Consider the following 17,547-nt stretch of genomic DNA (forward strand, 5'->3'; position numbering starts at 1 on the left):
TGGCGAGTGTGGTCCTATTGAGAAGGCGGCCCGCTCCTCGCCACTCCCTTGCTAAGGATTTCCTTCTGGACTATGTCCATTACTTGGTCCTTCGCCTCTTTCCTTCAGACGGATTGAAAAGAGACCCAGACATTTGTCTTAAAGCTTAAAATGGCATTATTACACCCTGGCCCAAGTAGTATAACTCATTTGAACATATAAATGGCCAAAGTGGCGGTGAGCTTTCCCCAAGAAGAGTAATGACTTAAGGTATTTTCTACTTCATCTTCCCAAACCCTTTTACAAGAAAGGCTGGCAACTACATTTATTTTCCTGGCTCTGCGTTTGCTGCAGCTCGAACTTTAGAGTCTTGAAGTATTTCTCCTGAACTCTGATTTCAGCTCGTCTGTCAAATTCTGAGCTCTCCATTTGTCAAAATGTCCCTCAAAAGCCACGCCGTCCTGCAAAAGTAAAAACCTGTTTAAAAAGCTTGAACTAGTTGCTGACGGTGCAGTTCTGGTAACAACGAGACGTCATTGCAGCTTTACACATATTCATCAGGTCTCAGATAAGTTCACTTAGGGATGCTTTGAAAAGACCACTTGTTCAACATCTGAATGGATAACTAAAATAGCCAATTCTATAACAAATGCAGATGTAGTATTTACAGCATGCATGTACCTGCTCAATTTGTAGCACAGAAACATTAAGATTACTTCTATTGTTCATTTTTATCTCCCACTATCTAGGAAAACTCAAAGTCAAATCAAGAACAGGATTGTAGATTACTTAGACATTTATTTATGATAAAAACAAACCAAAACATTTGAGACAAACTCTGAAAGCATCATAAATAGTGACTGCTGCTGAATTTATGCCTGACAGAGGACCTGAAATGCAGTTACATCTCTATGTGCACATGAAGATTCCCATCACGTTACTGTACTCACTCAACCCATTCCTGATATCCATCTGGACTGAGCGATGTGGAACATTTCTTTACTACACAGATATAGGCCTACTGTAGGTCCATAAAGAGCATTCAGTAGGGATACCGTGGATGCAACGCCCCAACCCAACCCGTGGCTGTGTGGCCCAGACACCAGATGGTATTCCCCTTCAGTACCAGTAGGTCTTCCGGTTCCTCCTGGGTTCCTCGATGCCCAGTTTCTCCATCACCTCCTCCTCCAGAGTCTTGAGGGAGGGCGTGTAAGTCTTCTCCAGGGTTTCCTCCGGACTGGTGTCCTTGGGGCCGTCTGGGATGGCAGACACCAACCAATAAGGGGATTCCAAAATTAGGGGGGGGGGGGGGGGGGGGGTCAATTCAGAAGAAAGGGTATACTTACACTAAGTACACAACATGTAGCTGACCCAACTCACCTAACTTCCAGTCTATCATATGGTACACATCACCCTAGTAATTGTTTTGTGATTGCCTGTTACGAAAATGCACTGACGAAGGAAAAAGTTTGTTGGCTTAATTGAACCATGTTATGCAGTAAATGTGAGTGATTTGTTTAAACGACGAGCCCTGTTATCGTAGTGTGTGATCGGTCACCTTTTTGTGATATTGCGATGATTTTACTGTTTTATGCTGTAATTGATCAAATTTGCAGAGAATAGTTGACTTGGCAAAAAAAATCTAAAATGCCATCGCAAAATCATGGAGGGACTGCAAAATGATCCTAATCATAGGCCAAATTCTGACTAGAGATGCAGGAAACTTAACTTCAGCACAACTCTCACATTGCTATAATATAATTATTTAAAGGCCCAGTGGAGTCGAAATTAAGTTTTCCTGTGTTTTATTGTGTAATAACAGCTGATGAAACTAACACTGTAAAAGTATATATATATTTTTTTGTTTTGTTACCAGTGTTATTTTCTGATTGTATTTTCAACCAGAAACTATCTACACAGGACCTTCTAATTAGTAGGTTTTGCATGGGTGGAGTTATGGCCTGTCTGTTGATTTCACAAGGCGGTAAATTTCAGCCTGTTTTGGTGGGATGGAGTAAGAAATAAGAAAGACCTCTGCCAACAACAGCTAGTTTTCCCCTTCCCACTCAGATCACTCCCAAACATTCCTAGCAAAATTATTGCTTGAGAAATTGCTCTTTGCTAAACATTTTAATTGAAAATCATTACAGTAAGTTACTTAATCAGAAATGACTTGATACGGAGATAAAAATAGCTGCATTGGGCCTTTAAAGGGGCAATCGGAAGTTGCTACCAAATTCTTTTAACTCACAAATTAATGATAAGTCCAATTGATTCTTGAAAATATAACTTATTAATGCCTCATGAGCTTAGTTCAACTGTCATACCCTATCAGAACCCAAAAGGTAAGCTTGTTTTACTCCAATGTTTGTAAACAAAGTAAAATGTGAACAAACATTTACATAAAGACATTTTTTAAACTAGAACGTTGATATCATGGACAGTTTGCATCCATAACTCTGTGAAGAAATTTGAGTGGTGACATTCCTCCAGTCCCATCCCTCAGCCTTTACCAAAACAGTGGCGGGGAATAAGCTTGGTTATCGTTTCAACTGCTGATTACCGCTTTAAACAAATAAAGGCGTTCCTTATACATCACCCAGACCAGCTCGTGTCCTGCTTTTCCACTCACTCATCTTCACCCACATTCTTGACAAGCTTGACTCTCATTCACAAAAGCTACCTCAATCCATCTAGATTTCTTTGCCCCTCCTCTAGCCTGTTCCTCACCCTTCCACTGCTGCGGTACGATGCCGTCTCTTCGCTGGAACACTGGTTTGGGGACAATGCGGCCCGTCCTGAGGGAGACGCGCACCTTCTCCCCCTCCTCTGTGAACCTCCACTCCACCTCAGTGGGTTTCCTGTTGGAGCAAGACAGGAGTCAGGTTTGGTATCAAACTCAGGACTAAAGTAGTCAGGATCAGTCAGGATTAAAGTCAAAGCATTCACTAATCATAAACTATTTAAATAAAATTGAAATGTGGGTGCATCTGTGCACAAAAATCCTACTTATTGCACCTTTAAATCCAAGCCCTGCACATAAAATCTACTGAAAATCTAAACTAAATCCAAAACTAAACTGAGTATGGACACAAACCCTGGTTCTGGATAGCTACTGGGTGAGCAAGCTATTGTTCTGCTTCTTTTTTTGCATGGGTGTTTTCTGCACCACTCTGTGGTAAAGTTTTGAATACCATGAGACTTTTCCACTGAAGCCCTATTTAACTGAATCAGTTGTTTCAGTTTTGGGCTGTTACCAAAGCCTGCACACCCAGAAACAGGTTTGGTGATCATGGGCTTAGACAAATGTTAGAATCTGGACCTCCCCATAATGCACTGGGACTCACCTGTCAGTAGGGTCGACAAGTGAGATGTCTCGGATTAGAAGGGGAGCCTCGCTGGCAATATAGGTCCCCCGGTAATCTGCAGTTTTCCCAATGTACCTGAAATGCTAAAATTGAGAAATACTGGGTTCATTTAATCTATTCAAACATTGCAGAGACAACAGAACTTCAATTGCTGTTGAAATCAATGTCCATTATTTGTAACGCAGTCTAAAAAGGGCCATATTCTTTTTTAATAATATAAAGTGGGGTTCAACATAAATACAGTATTTGTTAACATAAACATTCCATACTTGTTTATCATCACAGTCCAAAACATGACAATGGATTCTCACTAAATTCACTGTAATGATGGTAGCAAAATAAATTACTGGATTGCATTAAGTCTAGTTTGTGAGTTGCTCTTAAAATAGGATCTTATGGTTCTAGCGATAAAACCGGGTCCTGGTCTTTGCTTTTGCAACTGTAGCTTGGCCTGTGAAGCCATTGAGAAGGCTACCCATATTCAAAGACAGTGCACTAGAAACCGGTATGATAAAAATATTAGAAGGTAGACCATCAAGCATTTATGAAGCACCTCATTGGTAGTAGGGACAGTTTTCTAAAATGCTCAAATAAATATGTGACTACAACAACCATAGCTGACACTATATCAAGTGGGTTATACAGTATGTAAACAAAAAAGTATACAACTGTTGGGTGTTTATACTGAATGTAGTGTATGAATGTCTTCTCTGTTATGGAACTGGTAAACATATCCCCTCTGACAACGATGACTAGGATTCTTACCGTGTTCAGCCCGTCCAGGATGACCCAGTTTCTGTGTCTGAAGACCTGGGCCACTTTGCCCTGCTTTCCTTTGTCTTTCCCAGAGAGAATCTCAACCTGGTCAAGGTGGAACACCAGTTTAGAATATCAAAGCATCAAAACATTAGGCTAATGGCTGAATAAACCTTGACAGTGACACTCCCTTTTCAGCCCTACATCTCATTATCGTAACCTTCCATGTGTTGCTTTTATAGCAAGGAATTGATCAACTCAATGGTTTGCCTAACAATTTGTTTGTGTCTAATAACTGGTATCTCTGAAAAGAAAATTGGCATATAACTGCAATGCCAGTGTTTAGAGGGAAGCATAACATTTTCAGTGCATAATATTTATTATAAATGATAAAGTTTGTGTTATATGGCCAATATACCACAGCAAAGAGCTGGCACTCCGCTGCATCGGGCATAAGAACAGCCCTTAGCAGTGATATATTGGCCATATACCACACCGCCTTGTGCCTTATTGCTTAAATATTCCACATCTAAAAATCTTCATTGTCCTTTTGGCATGATCACTTACTGTGTCCCCTTTGAAAACAGACCAGTCCTCATAAGCTATGGGCTCAATGAACACCTTTCTTCTCTTCTTGCCTGGTGGGTTCAATCTTTTGGCAGCTATGGTCCATGGCCGACTTGTGCCGTAGCGATAGTCTTTAGGGAAGGCAGCCTTAGCGGCCATCGACAGTATGGCTGTTAATCGCATTTTCCTGGAGGAAAAAAAATAAAGAGAAGTCATTATTTTTCAACATTTACTACTCAACAGCCTAATTATTGATGCCCATACAGTAGAGTAACCATATAATTAGGATCTCTATGATAGTGACAGTATAGATAGCTTGCTGGATACATAAGATGAAATGTGCTGATCAGCAAATTATATAAAGTTGATTATAAAATAGATACATTATTTGTAAGTATACACTGTGTGAATAACTGTGTGCATTGTCATGATGTTTTATTGACACAAATGCAACACTGACACTGACAGAGCCATCATTTTCATCACTGGTCAGTTAGATGCTGGATAACATTGGCTATGCTAGCTAGAATGGTAATCGTTCTTCTGGCTATAGCAAAACACACCTGGAATTTTCTGGTTAGAAGTACGTTGCCAAGCGTATATGTAGCTAGTTAGCTTAATTTTAGTAGCCCTAAACCGAAAAAACTAGCGCTAGCAATGTAGCTAATTGTTGTGACATTATGTTGACATTTCGCTAACGTTAGTTAGCTTGAAAAGAGAGATGCATGCCGAGGATTCAAGGAAGATTGGAAGTCAATCGTCTCCACAATACAGAAAACGCAACTAAAATAGATAGCAAACCAATGCATATACCATACATTTCCAAATTATCAATCAGAAAATTGCATTTACCCCTTCTCGTTTTCAATGTCACATGCGTAAATCGTTCCACTTTGACCCCTACTACTTCTTTAGGGGTTGTAATTCATTTACTGGATCTCTACCGCCATCTATCGTACGGGTGGAGTGATGAATCTGTGCCACTGTCAGGTGAATGAGGAATGACAGCCAAACGAAATCACCTGCAGACGCCCAAGTCACGAACTGACTTGGGCTCGGGGTCATTAATAGTAGTCTATGAGCCATCCCCCTAAATCTGGGAGTTTTCTGTTTTTTCTTTCACCCGCCATCCCATTCATTTTTCCAATAGGACTTTTACCCTATGACAAACATTGTCAGTATAAAACAAGTTATATAATTCAATCATAAATGGAATGCTTAGATTCACAGCTATCCATCAGACACATTTTCAGGAATTTTCAGTTCAACAGAACTTTGACATTTGACCCCCCCCCCCCCCTCCCCTAGGGTACATATCAGAAGACCTGATACATTTTAAACTGTGTTTGACAAGTGGTTCTGAAAGGTCATGAAAAACCATGGGCGATAATATGGAGTTGGTCCCCCCCTTTGTTGCTATAACAGCCTCGAATCTTCTGGGAATGTTTTTTCCCCCACTAGATGTTGGAACATTGCTGTGGAGACTTTCCATTCAGCCACAAGAGCATTAGTGAGGTCGGGCACTGATGATGGGGGATTCGGCCTGGCTTCGCAGTCGGCATTCCAATTTATTCCAAAGGTGTTCGATGGGGTTAAGGTCAGTGCTCTGTGCAAGCCAGTCAAGTTCTTATACACCAATCTCAAGAAACCATTTCTGTATGGACCTCGATTTGTGCACGGGGGCATTGTCATGCTGAAATAGGAAAGGGATTTCCCCAAACTGTTGCCACAAAGTTGGATGCACAGAATCGTCTAGAATGTCAATGTATGCTGTAGCGTTAACATTTACCTTCACTGGAACTAAGGGGACTAGCCCAAACCATGAACAACAGCCCCAGACCATTATTACTCATCCACCAAACTTTACAGTTGGCATTATGCATTGGGGCAGGTAGCGTTCTCCTAACATCCGTCAAACCCAGATTCGTCCGTCAGACTGCCAGATTGCGAAGCGTGATTCATCACATCCAGAGAGTGGCGGTGAACTTCACACCACTCCAGCCAATGCTTGGCATTGCGCATGGTGATCTTAGGCTTGTGCACTTCGTGGCTGAGCCATTGTTGCTCCTAGACGTTTCCCCTTCACAATAACAGCACTTATAGTTGACCGGGGCAGCTCTAGCAGGACAGAAATTTCACAAACTGACTTGTTGGAAAGGTGGCATCCTATGATGTTGCCACATTGAAAGTCAGTGAGCTCCTCAGTACAGGCTAATCGACTACCAATGTTTGTCTGTGGAGATTGCATGGATGAGTACTTGATTTTATACATCGTCAGCAGCAGGTGTGGCTGAAATAGCCAAATCAATTCATTTGAACGGGTGTCCATATATTGTTGGCCATGTAGTGTATTACTGTAATGATCACAAGGAAACAAGATAGTTTTATGCTAAATGTATGCGTATAATTTTTATCAATGCTTTAAAGTTTTATCGTTTATCGTTTTTAAAGTAAAATCGTTTTTTCCAATAGTTTCAGGTCCTGGCATAAAAAGAGAATCACTGGATTCCTCTGAGAAGAGTGTCTGAGATTCGAATCTTGTCATTTGTGGCCTCGACTGCAAACAAAGGAAACTGAAATTGTCTATGTTGTACCCTTGCCTTGTAATATTTAAGGTTTTCACACTCTTCTCCATGGTGCCCATCCTCTATACATTTCTCCAGAAATATGTCAAGCATTTTCTGGAGGACTGTCGATGTGAAGTTGCTAACAATCTGAATACTCCTTCAGTGCAGTACTTCAAACTCTTTTGGACTCGGCTTGCCTTCACAGAATCCAGACTTAATGGTTACCCTTAGATTTCTTCTGTCAAGACCGTCAATTTTTCCATTCACAATCCGGATGACACCCTCTACAAACTTCAGCCTAGCAGCGGATATGCTTGTTACAGCCTCAAAGCAGGATAGACTTAAGTAATCTTGCGTAGTGGCCTTGGGTGGGCTGATGCTTTGCTGCAGATAAACAGAATAGATCATGAACATTTGAAAATACTTGGTCACAGTGAATTGTGTCTCCTCTGTAAATCTACAGAATCCATTTTCAGGTAATTCGATGTAGGAAATAGATTGATGGCACACCCCGGTCTCATGTCACTGAGAAAATACAGCCAAATAGAGTTAAGGGTGTCTTCTCTGTGTGTGTACGTACGTGTGTCTGTTAGTGAGAGTGACTGAGTTTATTACCTGGCATCCTTAGTCGATCTATTGTTGGTGTTTGTACTCTTCTTTTAAGTATCATTATGACAATGTTTTAAGCATCACGTCAGTGCTGCAGATGACCGGATATTACCTACTACTATAAATCTAGTTTGAATAGCTTGGTGATAAATGGCAAGATTCCAAGACTAATGCTAAACCACAGAAAGAACAATGAGACAGATATTCCACCGGATGTACAAATGTGAAGCATCCGGTTTGCGTTTCCACTCACTACCAAATATGGTAATGTCGCATAAAACTGACCAATCGCGAGCTACAAAAATAGTACTCGCAACTGCAACCAATCTGGCACATTTTCTGCATATTGTTCAAATCAAGCCTGACATCAGCAAACTTTTTCCCTCGTCAGCGCATTTGTGACAAATTGGGCAAAATCATTGCCAGAGCATCCGGTTGGCGTTTCTACTCACTACCAAATATGGTGATGAGAGGAAGTCCACCGGCCAGCAGTGGGAGAAGATGGAGCGAGATGGACTTTGGCCGACATTTATTAATTTTCTCATCAATGAAACATTTGATCGCCATACAGTTTTCTGTTTGTAAAACTAGAATTTGTAACAGAGTGGACTGCGTTTTGTAGACTTGACCCTTTGCCAAAGTTTAAAATAAATTGCATTGTTTAGGAGTGCAAGGGCGCATTGAGTTATTGCCTACCTCCCCACTATGATTAATTTACTCCCATTGGACACGACATGCTCGGGTCTATCTTGGGTTAGTTACAAAAAAATCTTTGGTTAACCTTGTATCAGTTGTGTGGCTGTTTCTGTGTAGTGGGTGTCACCCAGTGGATAAATGGGAGAACTTTTAAAGTGACATTCAAAAATGTCATAAATTACCTATCTACAGGATATGGAGCAAGTTCCTGTACTCCCTGCTCACTCGTGACTGCACGACCAGGCACGACTCCAACACCGTCATTAAATTTGCCAATGACACAACAGTGGTAGGCCTGATCACCGAAAAGACAGAGCGTCAAGTTCCTTGGTGTCCACATCACCAACAAACTAACATGGTCCAAGCACACCAAGACAGTCGTCAAGAGGGCACAACAAAACCTATTCCCCCTCAGGAGACTGAAAATATTTGGCATGGGTCCTCAGATCCTCAAAAGGTTCTACAGCTGCACCATCGAGAGCGTCCTAGTTGCATCACTACCTGGTATGGCAAATGTTTGGCCTCCGCCCACATGGCACTGTGGAGGTTAGTGTGTACGGCCCAGTACATCACTGGGGCAAGCTTCCTACCATCCAGGACCTCTATACCAGGCAGTGTCAGAGGAAGGCCCTAAAAATTGTCAAAGACTCCAGCCACCCGTGTCATAGACTGGCAAGCGGTACCGGAGCGTCAAGTCTAGGTCCCAGAGGCTTCTAAATAGCTTCTACCCAAAAGCCATAAGACCCCTGAACATCTAGTCAAATGACTACCCAGACTATTTGCAGTGACCCCCCCTCTTTAATATCTCTACCTACATGTACATACTACCTCAAATAACCGGTGGCCCCACACATTGACTCTGTATCGGTACCCCCCATATATAGTCTCGCTATTGTTATTTCATTGCCACTCTTTAATTACTTGTTACTTTTATCTCTAATCAATATATATATATATATATATATATATATATATTTAACTGCATTGTTGGTTAGGGGCTTGTAAGTAAGCATTTCACTAAGTTCTACACTTGTTGTAACCGGCGCATGTGACTAATAATAATTTGATTTGAAGTTCAGTATATTACATCAAGACACTGATGAAAATCAATCTGATCATGTTGAGTCCATTCATCTTATCAGTTCATTGTAGCAAGTCATTAAATGTATTTCTCAAACAAGCCCTTCTGTGTGGCATATGGTACTATGGCTGCGTTTACACAAAGCCAGATTCTGATCTTTTGCCCAATTGTTGGTCTTTTGACTGAAAATTTATAGGACAGAGAATCACATTTTTGTGAAAAACAGTTTCACAACACAGCACAATGGCCAAATTATATTGGAGATTAGCCTGGGGCCATTTTCTTTGTTAAATCCTACTCAACTAAGCTTACATTAATAACATATTACTGTGAAGCTTTAAAATGCTGTAAACAGTGATTTTCTACAGTAGGCCTTAATTCAACACAAATTACAGATATTATTTTTGCACAAATTGAACAGTTTATTTGCAACATTGAAACAGTAAGACACGATTGTATAAAAATAAAGACAACTTATTTAACAAACAAAAAAGTGGTTTGTGATCTGTACCGAAGACGAGGAGTACCATATATTTGTTTAATAACTATTAGTTTCTCTCATCGTCATCTAAAGCAGCTTAAAATGAACCAATTTTCTCATAATCTGCTTTCAGTTTCTGAATTGCTGTCTAGCAAAAAAACATGTTTTCATTCAAAATGCAATTTTGGCAATATCACAGTTTTCTAAGTGATTTGAGGATTTCTGTCCAGTTGATATGCTGACAACACATAAATTATAAAAATTAAAAAAGGTCTCTAAACACCAGCATAATCTTGTTCTGGAAGAGATAAACCCTACAGTGTCAAATCAACATCATGCTCTCATGGCTTCACAGACCGCAGGATTTTAAAAAAAATGTGCGTTTTGGGTGGAAGAGAAAAAAGAAGAGTAAAATTGGCAGCACATTCAACAGAACGACAAACAAAAAACCCCAGCAAAATAAATAACAATAGAACATTGTACCATACAACGTGCTCCGCTAACTTTCACAATGGCGCTGCATACAAAGACAGTGGTTTAGCAATGTAGACCTGATGCTACAAAAATAATGTTAGAACAAAAAAGGCTGTTGTTTGTGATCCTGCCTGTGATTTGAGTGGACATGTTCGTTAATAGTTAGTCGGGAGCCATTTTTATTTTTTTTGTGGCAGTGTGGCGGCAGTGGTTGTGGCAGTGTAGTGATGCAGTTCATGTACATTCGATAAATCGGCTTTCTTGGCTCTTTCATTAAATACACATAACAGTCTAGTCAATGGAACCTCGTCTCCAAAGTACATACAGCACAGTATAATACAGATTATTATATAAGAGCAGTGAGTCATGTTAATCAGTCTGCACTTTGATTCACACAGGCTTGTATCGTACCAGAAGAAAACGGTGTCCTTTTAGTTGAGTTACCACATCAGGCCATACATACAGTCTTACTCGCTGTCATGACAGTCCACACACAGTGCTGCAGTTAGCCGTGTTCATGTAAAACTCCATGGCTCAAGAGTGACCATGTAAAGACTACATTGTTCTTAGGTAGAGTGGATATGGTATGTCAATAGTTAGGGTGAGATGTGGTTGACTATGCTCAGATAGGGGTGTTGGGAAGATGCCCATTGGAGCCCCTCGGCGTGACGTTGCACACGACCCCGTTGGCTTGGCCGTTGTGTGCCATCTGCCCATTCTGCATGCCATTGCTGCATGGCGACTGACCCCCCCGAAGGGCCTCCCGCTCCTGAGGGCCACCCCTCTCCGAGTCCCTCCCTGGGGCGTTGGCCTGGGGCGCCGTCCTGCTGCGGCAGCGCTGCCTCACGCTATACAGCGTCATAGTTAGCAGAATACTAACGCAGCACGCTAGCAGTACAGACACCACCACCAACTCCTTCAGGTAGGTTTGCCCCAGGAGCAGCTTCTCCCCTCCCCACCACTCCGCCTCAGTCTCAGTCTCCCCCGACTGCTCCACCCAGAAAGTAAAGTTCCTGCTGGTTCGCCTCGTGGTGACTGGAGTCTCTCTTGCTGGCGCGGTGGGCTCCGGCTTGGTCTGCTTGGGCCCAGTAAAGTGCGGAGTGAGCCATCCTCCTGAACCAGCCTGGGTGGTTGGGGGGAGCGCTGGGCTCTGGGGGCGTGTGGTCGTCATGGCAGTGGCCTGAGGGGTGGGGCTGCTCTTCTGCTTTACCTGGTAGATGGCCAGGTTCTGCTGGAAGCCGTTCTCTGTGGAGAGACACAGGTAGTGGCCCAGGGTGGCGGGCGTGGCCAGGAAGTGCAGGCTTCCATCCTCTAGCTGCAGGTAGAGGTCTGGGGAGAGGCGGCTGTTGGGTCGCTCCCAGTGGCGGTGGGCCAGGCTCGAGGCCTCTGGGCACTGCAGTCGCACCACCTCATTCAGGGACACAAACACCAGCTCGCCTAGGGGAAAGGAGTCTAACAGAAATCAGGAGTCACTGACTGAGGCCCAAGCTTAGACTGAGCCAGATGCTAGTTATGGCAGTTGGCGGCTAAGCTAGCGGCTAGCCCACAAGCAAAGGCTTGAGCACACACACACACACTGCAGTGTGTATCTATGTTTTCATAGGTTACATGTTTCGTCACAATATTGTTCTGAACGTTCGTTCTGGATTGATGCCCGACTGAGCATTCTACTCAATGCATCATCAATGAGCGCTGATTAAGATTTCATCAAAAGAGCATTACGGTGGCTTGGAAATACTATGACATTCAAAAGGAGGCAAATAATTAGTAGGAAAACCTTTTGTCGTCACCAGATTGACTTTAGATGCAGTATAACACTAGTTAGCTAGCTAAGATCGAGGGGATCGAGGCCACCGGATTTTACCTAGCTAATGTTAGCATTGCTAGCTATTTTTGACACTTTGCTAGCCAATGACAACATTGCCATCTGACTAAAGTACATTTGACGACATGATAACGTTGGCAAATGTCAACATATTTTCAGGCACTACAAGGTAATTTAGACAAAATAGTAGTTAGCCTCCATCCAGAATGGCTGGGCTTAGCACCACTTTAGGGCACCACTATGTTGGTGCAACCTATGAATACTATCTAGCTATACTAGTCTGACAGGATAAAGTATGAAGATGTGTGATTCTCACCTGCTTTTCCTTTGTGCAGTCCAAATCTGGATCTGGGCGAAACACACGCCTCCTGCACATTCCCTCCTTCCACATCCTGGCCTCTGTAGAAGACGAGATAAACACTGTCAGTTTGTGTGTGGGTGTATTTGTTTACGTGTGAGTTTGTGTGATTTATTCTGTGCGTCGGTCCATGCAAAGTTCCTGTTTACATTCTGGTTAACTCTATAATGATGCATAAAATGTACTTAAAATATATATATATAAAATTCACTGTATCAGGGATAGCGTAGCGTACACAGACGTTTTGGCATTGCAGCCTTCTTCACTGTGTAGGTACTAATTATTGTATTCTTTTTTAGATTGGGATTACGATCTTGTCTCATCGCTGCAATTCCCCAACGGGCTCGGGAGAGGTGAAAGTCGAGTCTTGCATCCTCCGGGATCGAACCCCAGGCTGTAGTGACACGGCAACACTGTGATGCAGTGTAAATCTTTTTTGAATGGAAAAGATTTGTACCTACACACTGAAGGCTGCAAAGCCGAAACTTCTGTGTAGACCATCCCTGATGCAGTGAATATTATGTTTTATATATATTTTTTAAAAATGAAGTAAGCTTTATGCATCATCTTGGACACATCACTTATTTTCTTTTTTGAATTCGCAGGTTTTAAGCACCAACTACACTTCTGGGAGAGTGCAATGGGCTCTATAATGTTAAAATATATATATTTTTTAAATGATCCAATAAAAGTATCTACTCTACCTACACCCATTAAATGTTATTCTGTTAATTCTTAAATATTATGGGCCAGTTTAAGCCTTCTCCTGCACTAAGAAGCATGTTCAATGGAGATTATCAATTTAAAAGTGCTTTTTAGTTGAGAAATAGTCTCATCTGTACAGGGAATACAGCCCTGAAGGAAATAAATGAATTCCACAAAATCAAATGCAACAGCCTTTATCCAAATGTCATTTTTAAACACCCAGCTCTAAGTATCATATTCTACTTGCCATGGTACATTCTATAAATCCATTTTATTGGTTTTGTGCCTGCTGGGTGGAGTGGTTGTAATGTAACATGATGGGGTGTGACACTCACACGTTGTCCAGGATGCTGGTGGCGTGGGCGCAGACTTTGACGGAGGGGTCCCAGCCACAGAAGGGATCCCGGGACAGCACACACTCGGCACAGCTCCAGTAATAGGAGCAGTTGGAGGACGGGACCCTCACCACGCCTTCTGATGAGCCCACAAACAACACACCCTGTGGGGGTGAAGGATAGCATTAGTGCTAATTCGCTAATATTAGTGTACATGGGAGATAAGGCGAGAAGCATGTTAGCATTAGTATACACTTAATGACCAATGGCACAAACTGATGATTGGGTAGTAATTACGAGAATAATTAATTGAAACTAATCTTGACCATCTTGGTTAAACCAAGGCGCTCTCAACACTGGGGTTGTGGGTATGGGGTTAGGGGTCACGTACTGAATGTAACCCCTTCAACTGATAGTTGCTTTGGATAAAAGTGTCCGCTAAATGACCATATTTTACTTCAGTCAGAGAACAAAGATTCTCTGCGACATGGTGTGACCCTTACTTGACATGATGTCCGAAATAACTTGAGTTCTACAGCCAGCCATACTGAACCGGAACTAAACTGTGCACACCTTGAATACATTTGTCACACTGGAAAGCTGCGTTGTGAAATACACACCCCCATACAGACAGCTTGCCAGCTTATTTCTCTTGCTCGCTCTCTCGCTCTCGTGCAGTAGGTCCGAGAGAGGGGGCTTATCGGGGTTAAAACCATGGCCTTCTCTACTGTCATGCTGCCTCGGAAACAGTCCTGCAAAACCTTACCAGCTTCTGTTACTTTAGCCTACACTGTGGTGTTCAGTGTACACTTAATAGTTCAACGGTCCCAAAAATTCAACAATTTGTATTCATCATCGGTATTTCATTATGTGTGAAGGCTGTTAGATAAACTTTGAAATATTATATGCAGTGGTAATACAAACGTTTCACAGAGTTTCTGCATGTGCAATTGACTGTGTGTCTATTCCGTGCTAACCAACCACCTCGCACTTCACAGACGGTATGAAGCCAGCAAGTGACACGGACTCCACAGGCCATGTCCATCTGTCAGTCACCAGCAGATGTGACGTGATTGGTTGAGACCTCTGGGCATGCTGGTGAGGTTAGAGAGCAGATGAACCCAGCGCACGCACGCATACACACACATACACTGACCCCTCACCAGGGCCTGCCTGCCCCACCATATGCATCACGCGAAGAACTAGCGTGAAACTCGCTCCACTGTCGCGTGGTTCACTGTGTTATACTTTAATGTGATCTGTTCCTCAGGGGCGAGCAATTGCTTGCCTCGCTGTAAAAGGAACTGACAAGGCCGTCACGCATGAGGTGACCAGATGTTTGGTTGTGGGGAAGGTTGAGGGAAGAGATGACAGGGGCAGTTCATCTAAACAACCTCCAGAGAGCTTTGGCGACAGGGGGATTCACAGTTTGCATCATGCACGGTTGAAGCACTAAAGTTAAGTGCCAGCCGGTTCTGAATTAAAATTTTATGTGACAGCGAGGCAAGGGTAAAGTGGAATGAGTACTCAACTTGAGATGGAGAATACCTAATGACTAGAACGGTACCTTTGATTTGGAAAGCAGGAGGTTCTTCACGGCCTGAGGCTGCTCGAAGACCTGGATCTCCTCAATGATGTGGGCACCCTTCTCCAGCAACACTGCTTTGTGGAGGTAGCCCGATTCTGAAAGCAAGCGTTTGAACGAAATGACTAACACAGTAATGGTCTGCACATGCATACATGTACTGAGTAATACAGTCATATTTAGGCCGATTCCAGTTCAATTGCCTGCCACACCGAGTTAAATACATGTCCAGTACCTGTGAGCAGGAAGAGAACGGTGAAGTCCTTGCCGTTGGCGGCCTGTACTCTCTGGGAGACCACATGGCTGTAGCGCTGGTCAGGTGACACCATGGTCAGGCTCCGCCCCACAGGGTGTACGCTGTCGTCTGCGAGGAAGTTTTCTTTGACAAAGCGAAGGGTGTTGTCTGAGGCATTGTGCAGGCCACACTGAGACGAGGAAGAGAAATGGGATTGAGCCAGGCACAGCTATTGAGTTACATCCAGCTGTGTGCCAATTGGCTGGTATGGGAGTCATCCACAACAATTATGTTAAGGAGTTTGAAGAAAAGGAAAACATTTGCATTAAGAAGACTCCAAAGTCTTAACTCCAATATCACATTTATTATTCCAATGTGTGGAAGTCTATTCTTACTGAACATCAAACCAGGCCATGCTTATGATATAAGGCAGTGGTATTCAAACTTTTTCAACAGGGACCCCATTTTTTCCACCAGGATTTCTGGAGACTCAATTTCCCCCCATCCCAATCTAATGACAACTTTAAAATCTGTCAATTTAGATTTTTACAACAATTTCTTTCTTCAACAAAATGAAAAGAAACCAAATAGAATTTTACTGAGTAAAAAAAAAATGTATCTTTCAAATGATCTATCTCAAAAAAGGTTAAGATAACTACAATCGGGTAGCAGCAAAATTTGTAAAAACTTGAACACCTTTCTGAAATGCACTCCCATACAATAATCTATATTCTGATAAATGTTTTACATTTAAATACCACTGATGTAAGGCATGGCTGATTTAATCCTCAATACAACATAGGGAGACAACACAATATGTCAAGGCATCCAAGACAAATCAGAAATGTAACTAACATTTACCTAGACAAGGATAAACCAGGCATTCTCCCAGCATTGTTTTGTCTAGAGAAGTTGTTTTAACTTCTTATGTATATTTTCCTTTCATCCAACTTCTTAGAAGAAGGTCAAATTAGCTAACAAGCCAATTTATATCTGCTAACCCTCTGGGGATCTCTGTCATTCGAGACGGGGACCCAGCTTACCTCTCCCGGGTTGGCGACCTTCTCCTGAACCCGCATGCTCCACCGAAGCGTGTCCCGATTCAGGACCTTGTAGTTGCCTGCGAAAACCGCTTTGATATCGCCAAGGCGGAACGCACACACTGCCGACTGCCCTGAGTTCACCGACCTAGTAGTGCACAAACATCAAAGACACTTGCGGTCACAACCGTGCTACAATCTGGTAGCAGCTACATTTGTAAAAACTTGAACACCCTTCTGAAATGCACACGTTTCAAAAACCCTCGACATACCAAGCAGTCTTTAAAAAAAAAGTGGTCTTATTTTACAAATGTTTTTCAGGGAGGGAGTCAAATCAAATTTGGAGTTCAATACTGAACAAGCCAGGTACAGGTAACTGCCAAAATAAAGGAAACACCAACACAAGTGTCTTAATAGGGCGTTGGGCCACCACGAGGCAGAACATCTTCAACGCACATTGGCATAGATTCTACAAGTTTCTGGAACTCTATTGGAGGGATGCAACACCATTCTTCCACAAGAAATTCCATCATTTGGTGGAGTTTTTTTTACGGTGGAGGAAAACGCTATCAGGTGCCACTCCAGAAAGTGTTCCCATCAGTGGCGTGCATTCATGAATGCCAAGTGAAGCCACGCTTCCCCCAAAAAAGTATTAAGAAAAAAAAAAACATAAAATAATGTATTTCGTCTCTCTAAGTTTCATAATTTCCTTCAATTTGCAAGAGGCTGAATATATATATATATTTTTTAAAGGGGGGGGGGGGGGGTCCAGTTTGGATATGGCGTCACTCCTATCAAATTGTATTGAGAGCATACCTCATTTACAAAAATAACTTGATTTGTTGCATCTCATTGTGTTGTTGTTCTCCAGTGGTTATCTAGCTAG

At 42.4% G+C, this 17,547-nt stretch overlaps 2 protein-coding genes across 8 annotated transcripts in view; both read right to left on the bottom strand.

The window, feature by feature from the left end:
* Positions 1-757: 757 nt before the first annotated feature.
* Positions 758-5,581, bottom strand: LOC139392334 (mitochondrial ribosomal protein L24). Its single transcript, XM_071140246.1, has 6 exons — positions 5,523-5,581; positions 4,671-4,857; positions 4,113-4,208; positions 3,327-3,430; positions 2,710-2,840; positions 758-1,235 (listed from the first exon to the last, which is right to left on the bottom strand). The coding sequence occupies exons 2-6, from the start codon at positions 4,851-4,853 to the stop codon at positions 1,099-1,101; spliced, it is 651 nt and encodes a 216-aa protein (XP_070996347.1). The 5' UTR covers positions 4,854-4,857; positions 5,523-5,581; the 3' UTR covers positions 758-1,098.
* A 4,443-nt stretch (positions 5,582-10,024) lies between these two features.
* The window catches only part of LOC139392201 (semaphorin-4A-like), a 54,892-nt gene continuing 47,369 nt past the window's right edge, over positions 10,025-17,547 (bottom strand). For 3 of the 7 annotated variants that reach the window (XM_071139995.1, XM_071139997.1, XM_071139996.1), the window contains 6 exons: positions 16,665-16,809; positions 15,622-15,811; positions 15,369-15,484; positions 13,802-13,965; positions 12,720-12,802; positions 10,996-12,030 (listed from right to left, as the gene is read on the bottom strand). In XM_071139995.1, the coding sequence (XP_070996096.1) occupies positions 11,201-12,030; positions 12,720-12,802; positions 13,802-13,965; positions 15,369-15,484; positions 15,622-15,811; positions 16,665-16,809 (1,528 nt within the window). In that variant the 3' untranslated portion in view covers positions 10,996-11,200. Of the gene's footprint in view, positions 12,031-12,719; positions 12,803-13,801; positions 13,966-15,368; positions 15,485-15,621; positions 15,812-16,664; positions 16,810-17,547 lie in introns of all 7 variants that reach the window. The other 4 variants (XM_071139998.1, XM_071139999.1, XM_071140001.1 and 1 more) reach the window with 2 other exon arrangements.

This window comes from Oncorhynchus clarkii, chromosome 32, assembly GCF_045791955.1.
Source record: "Oncorhynchus clarkii lewisi isolate Uvic-CL-2024 chromosome 32, UVic_Ocla_1.0, whole genome shotgun sequence".
Classification (NCBI taxonomy): domain Eukaryota; kingdom Metazoa; phylum Chordata; class Actinopteri; order Salmoniformes; family Salmonidae; genus Oncorhynchus; species Oncorhynchus clarkii.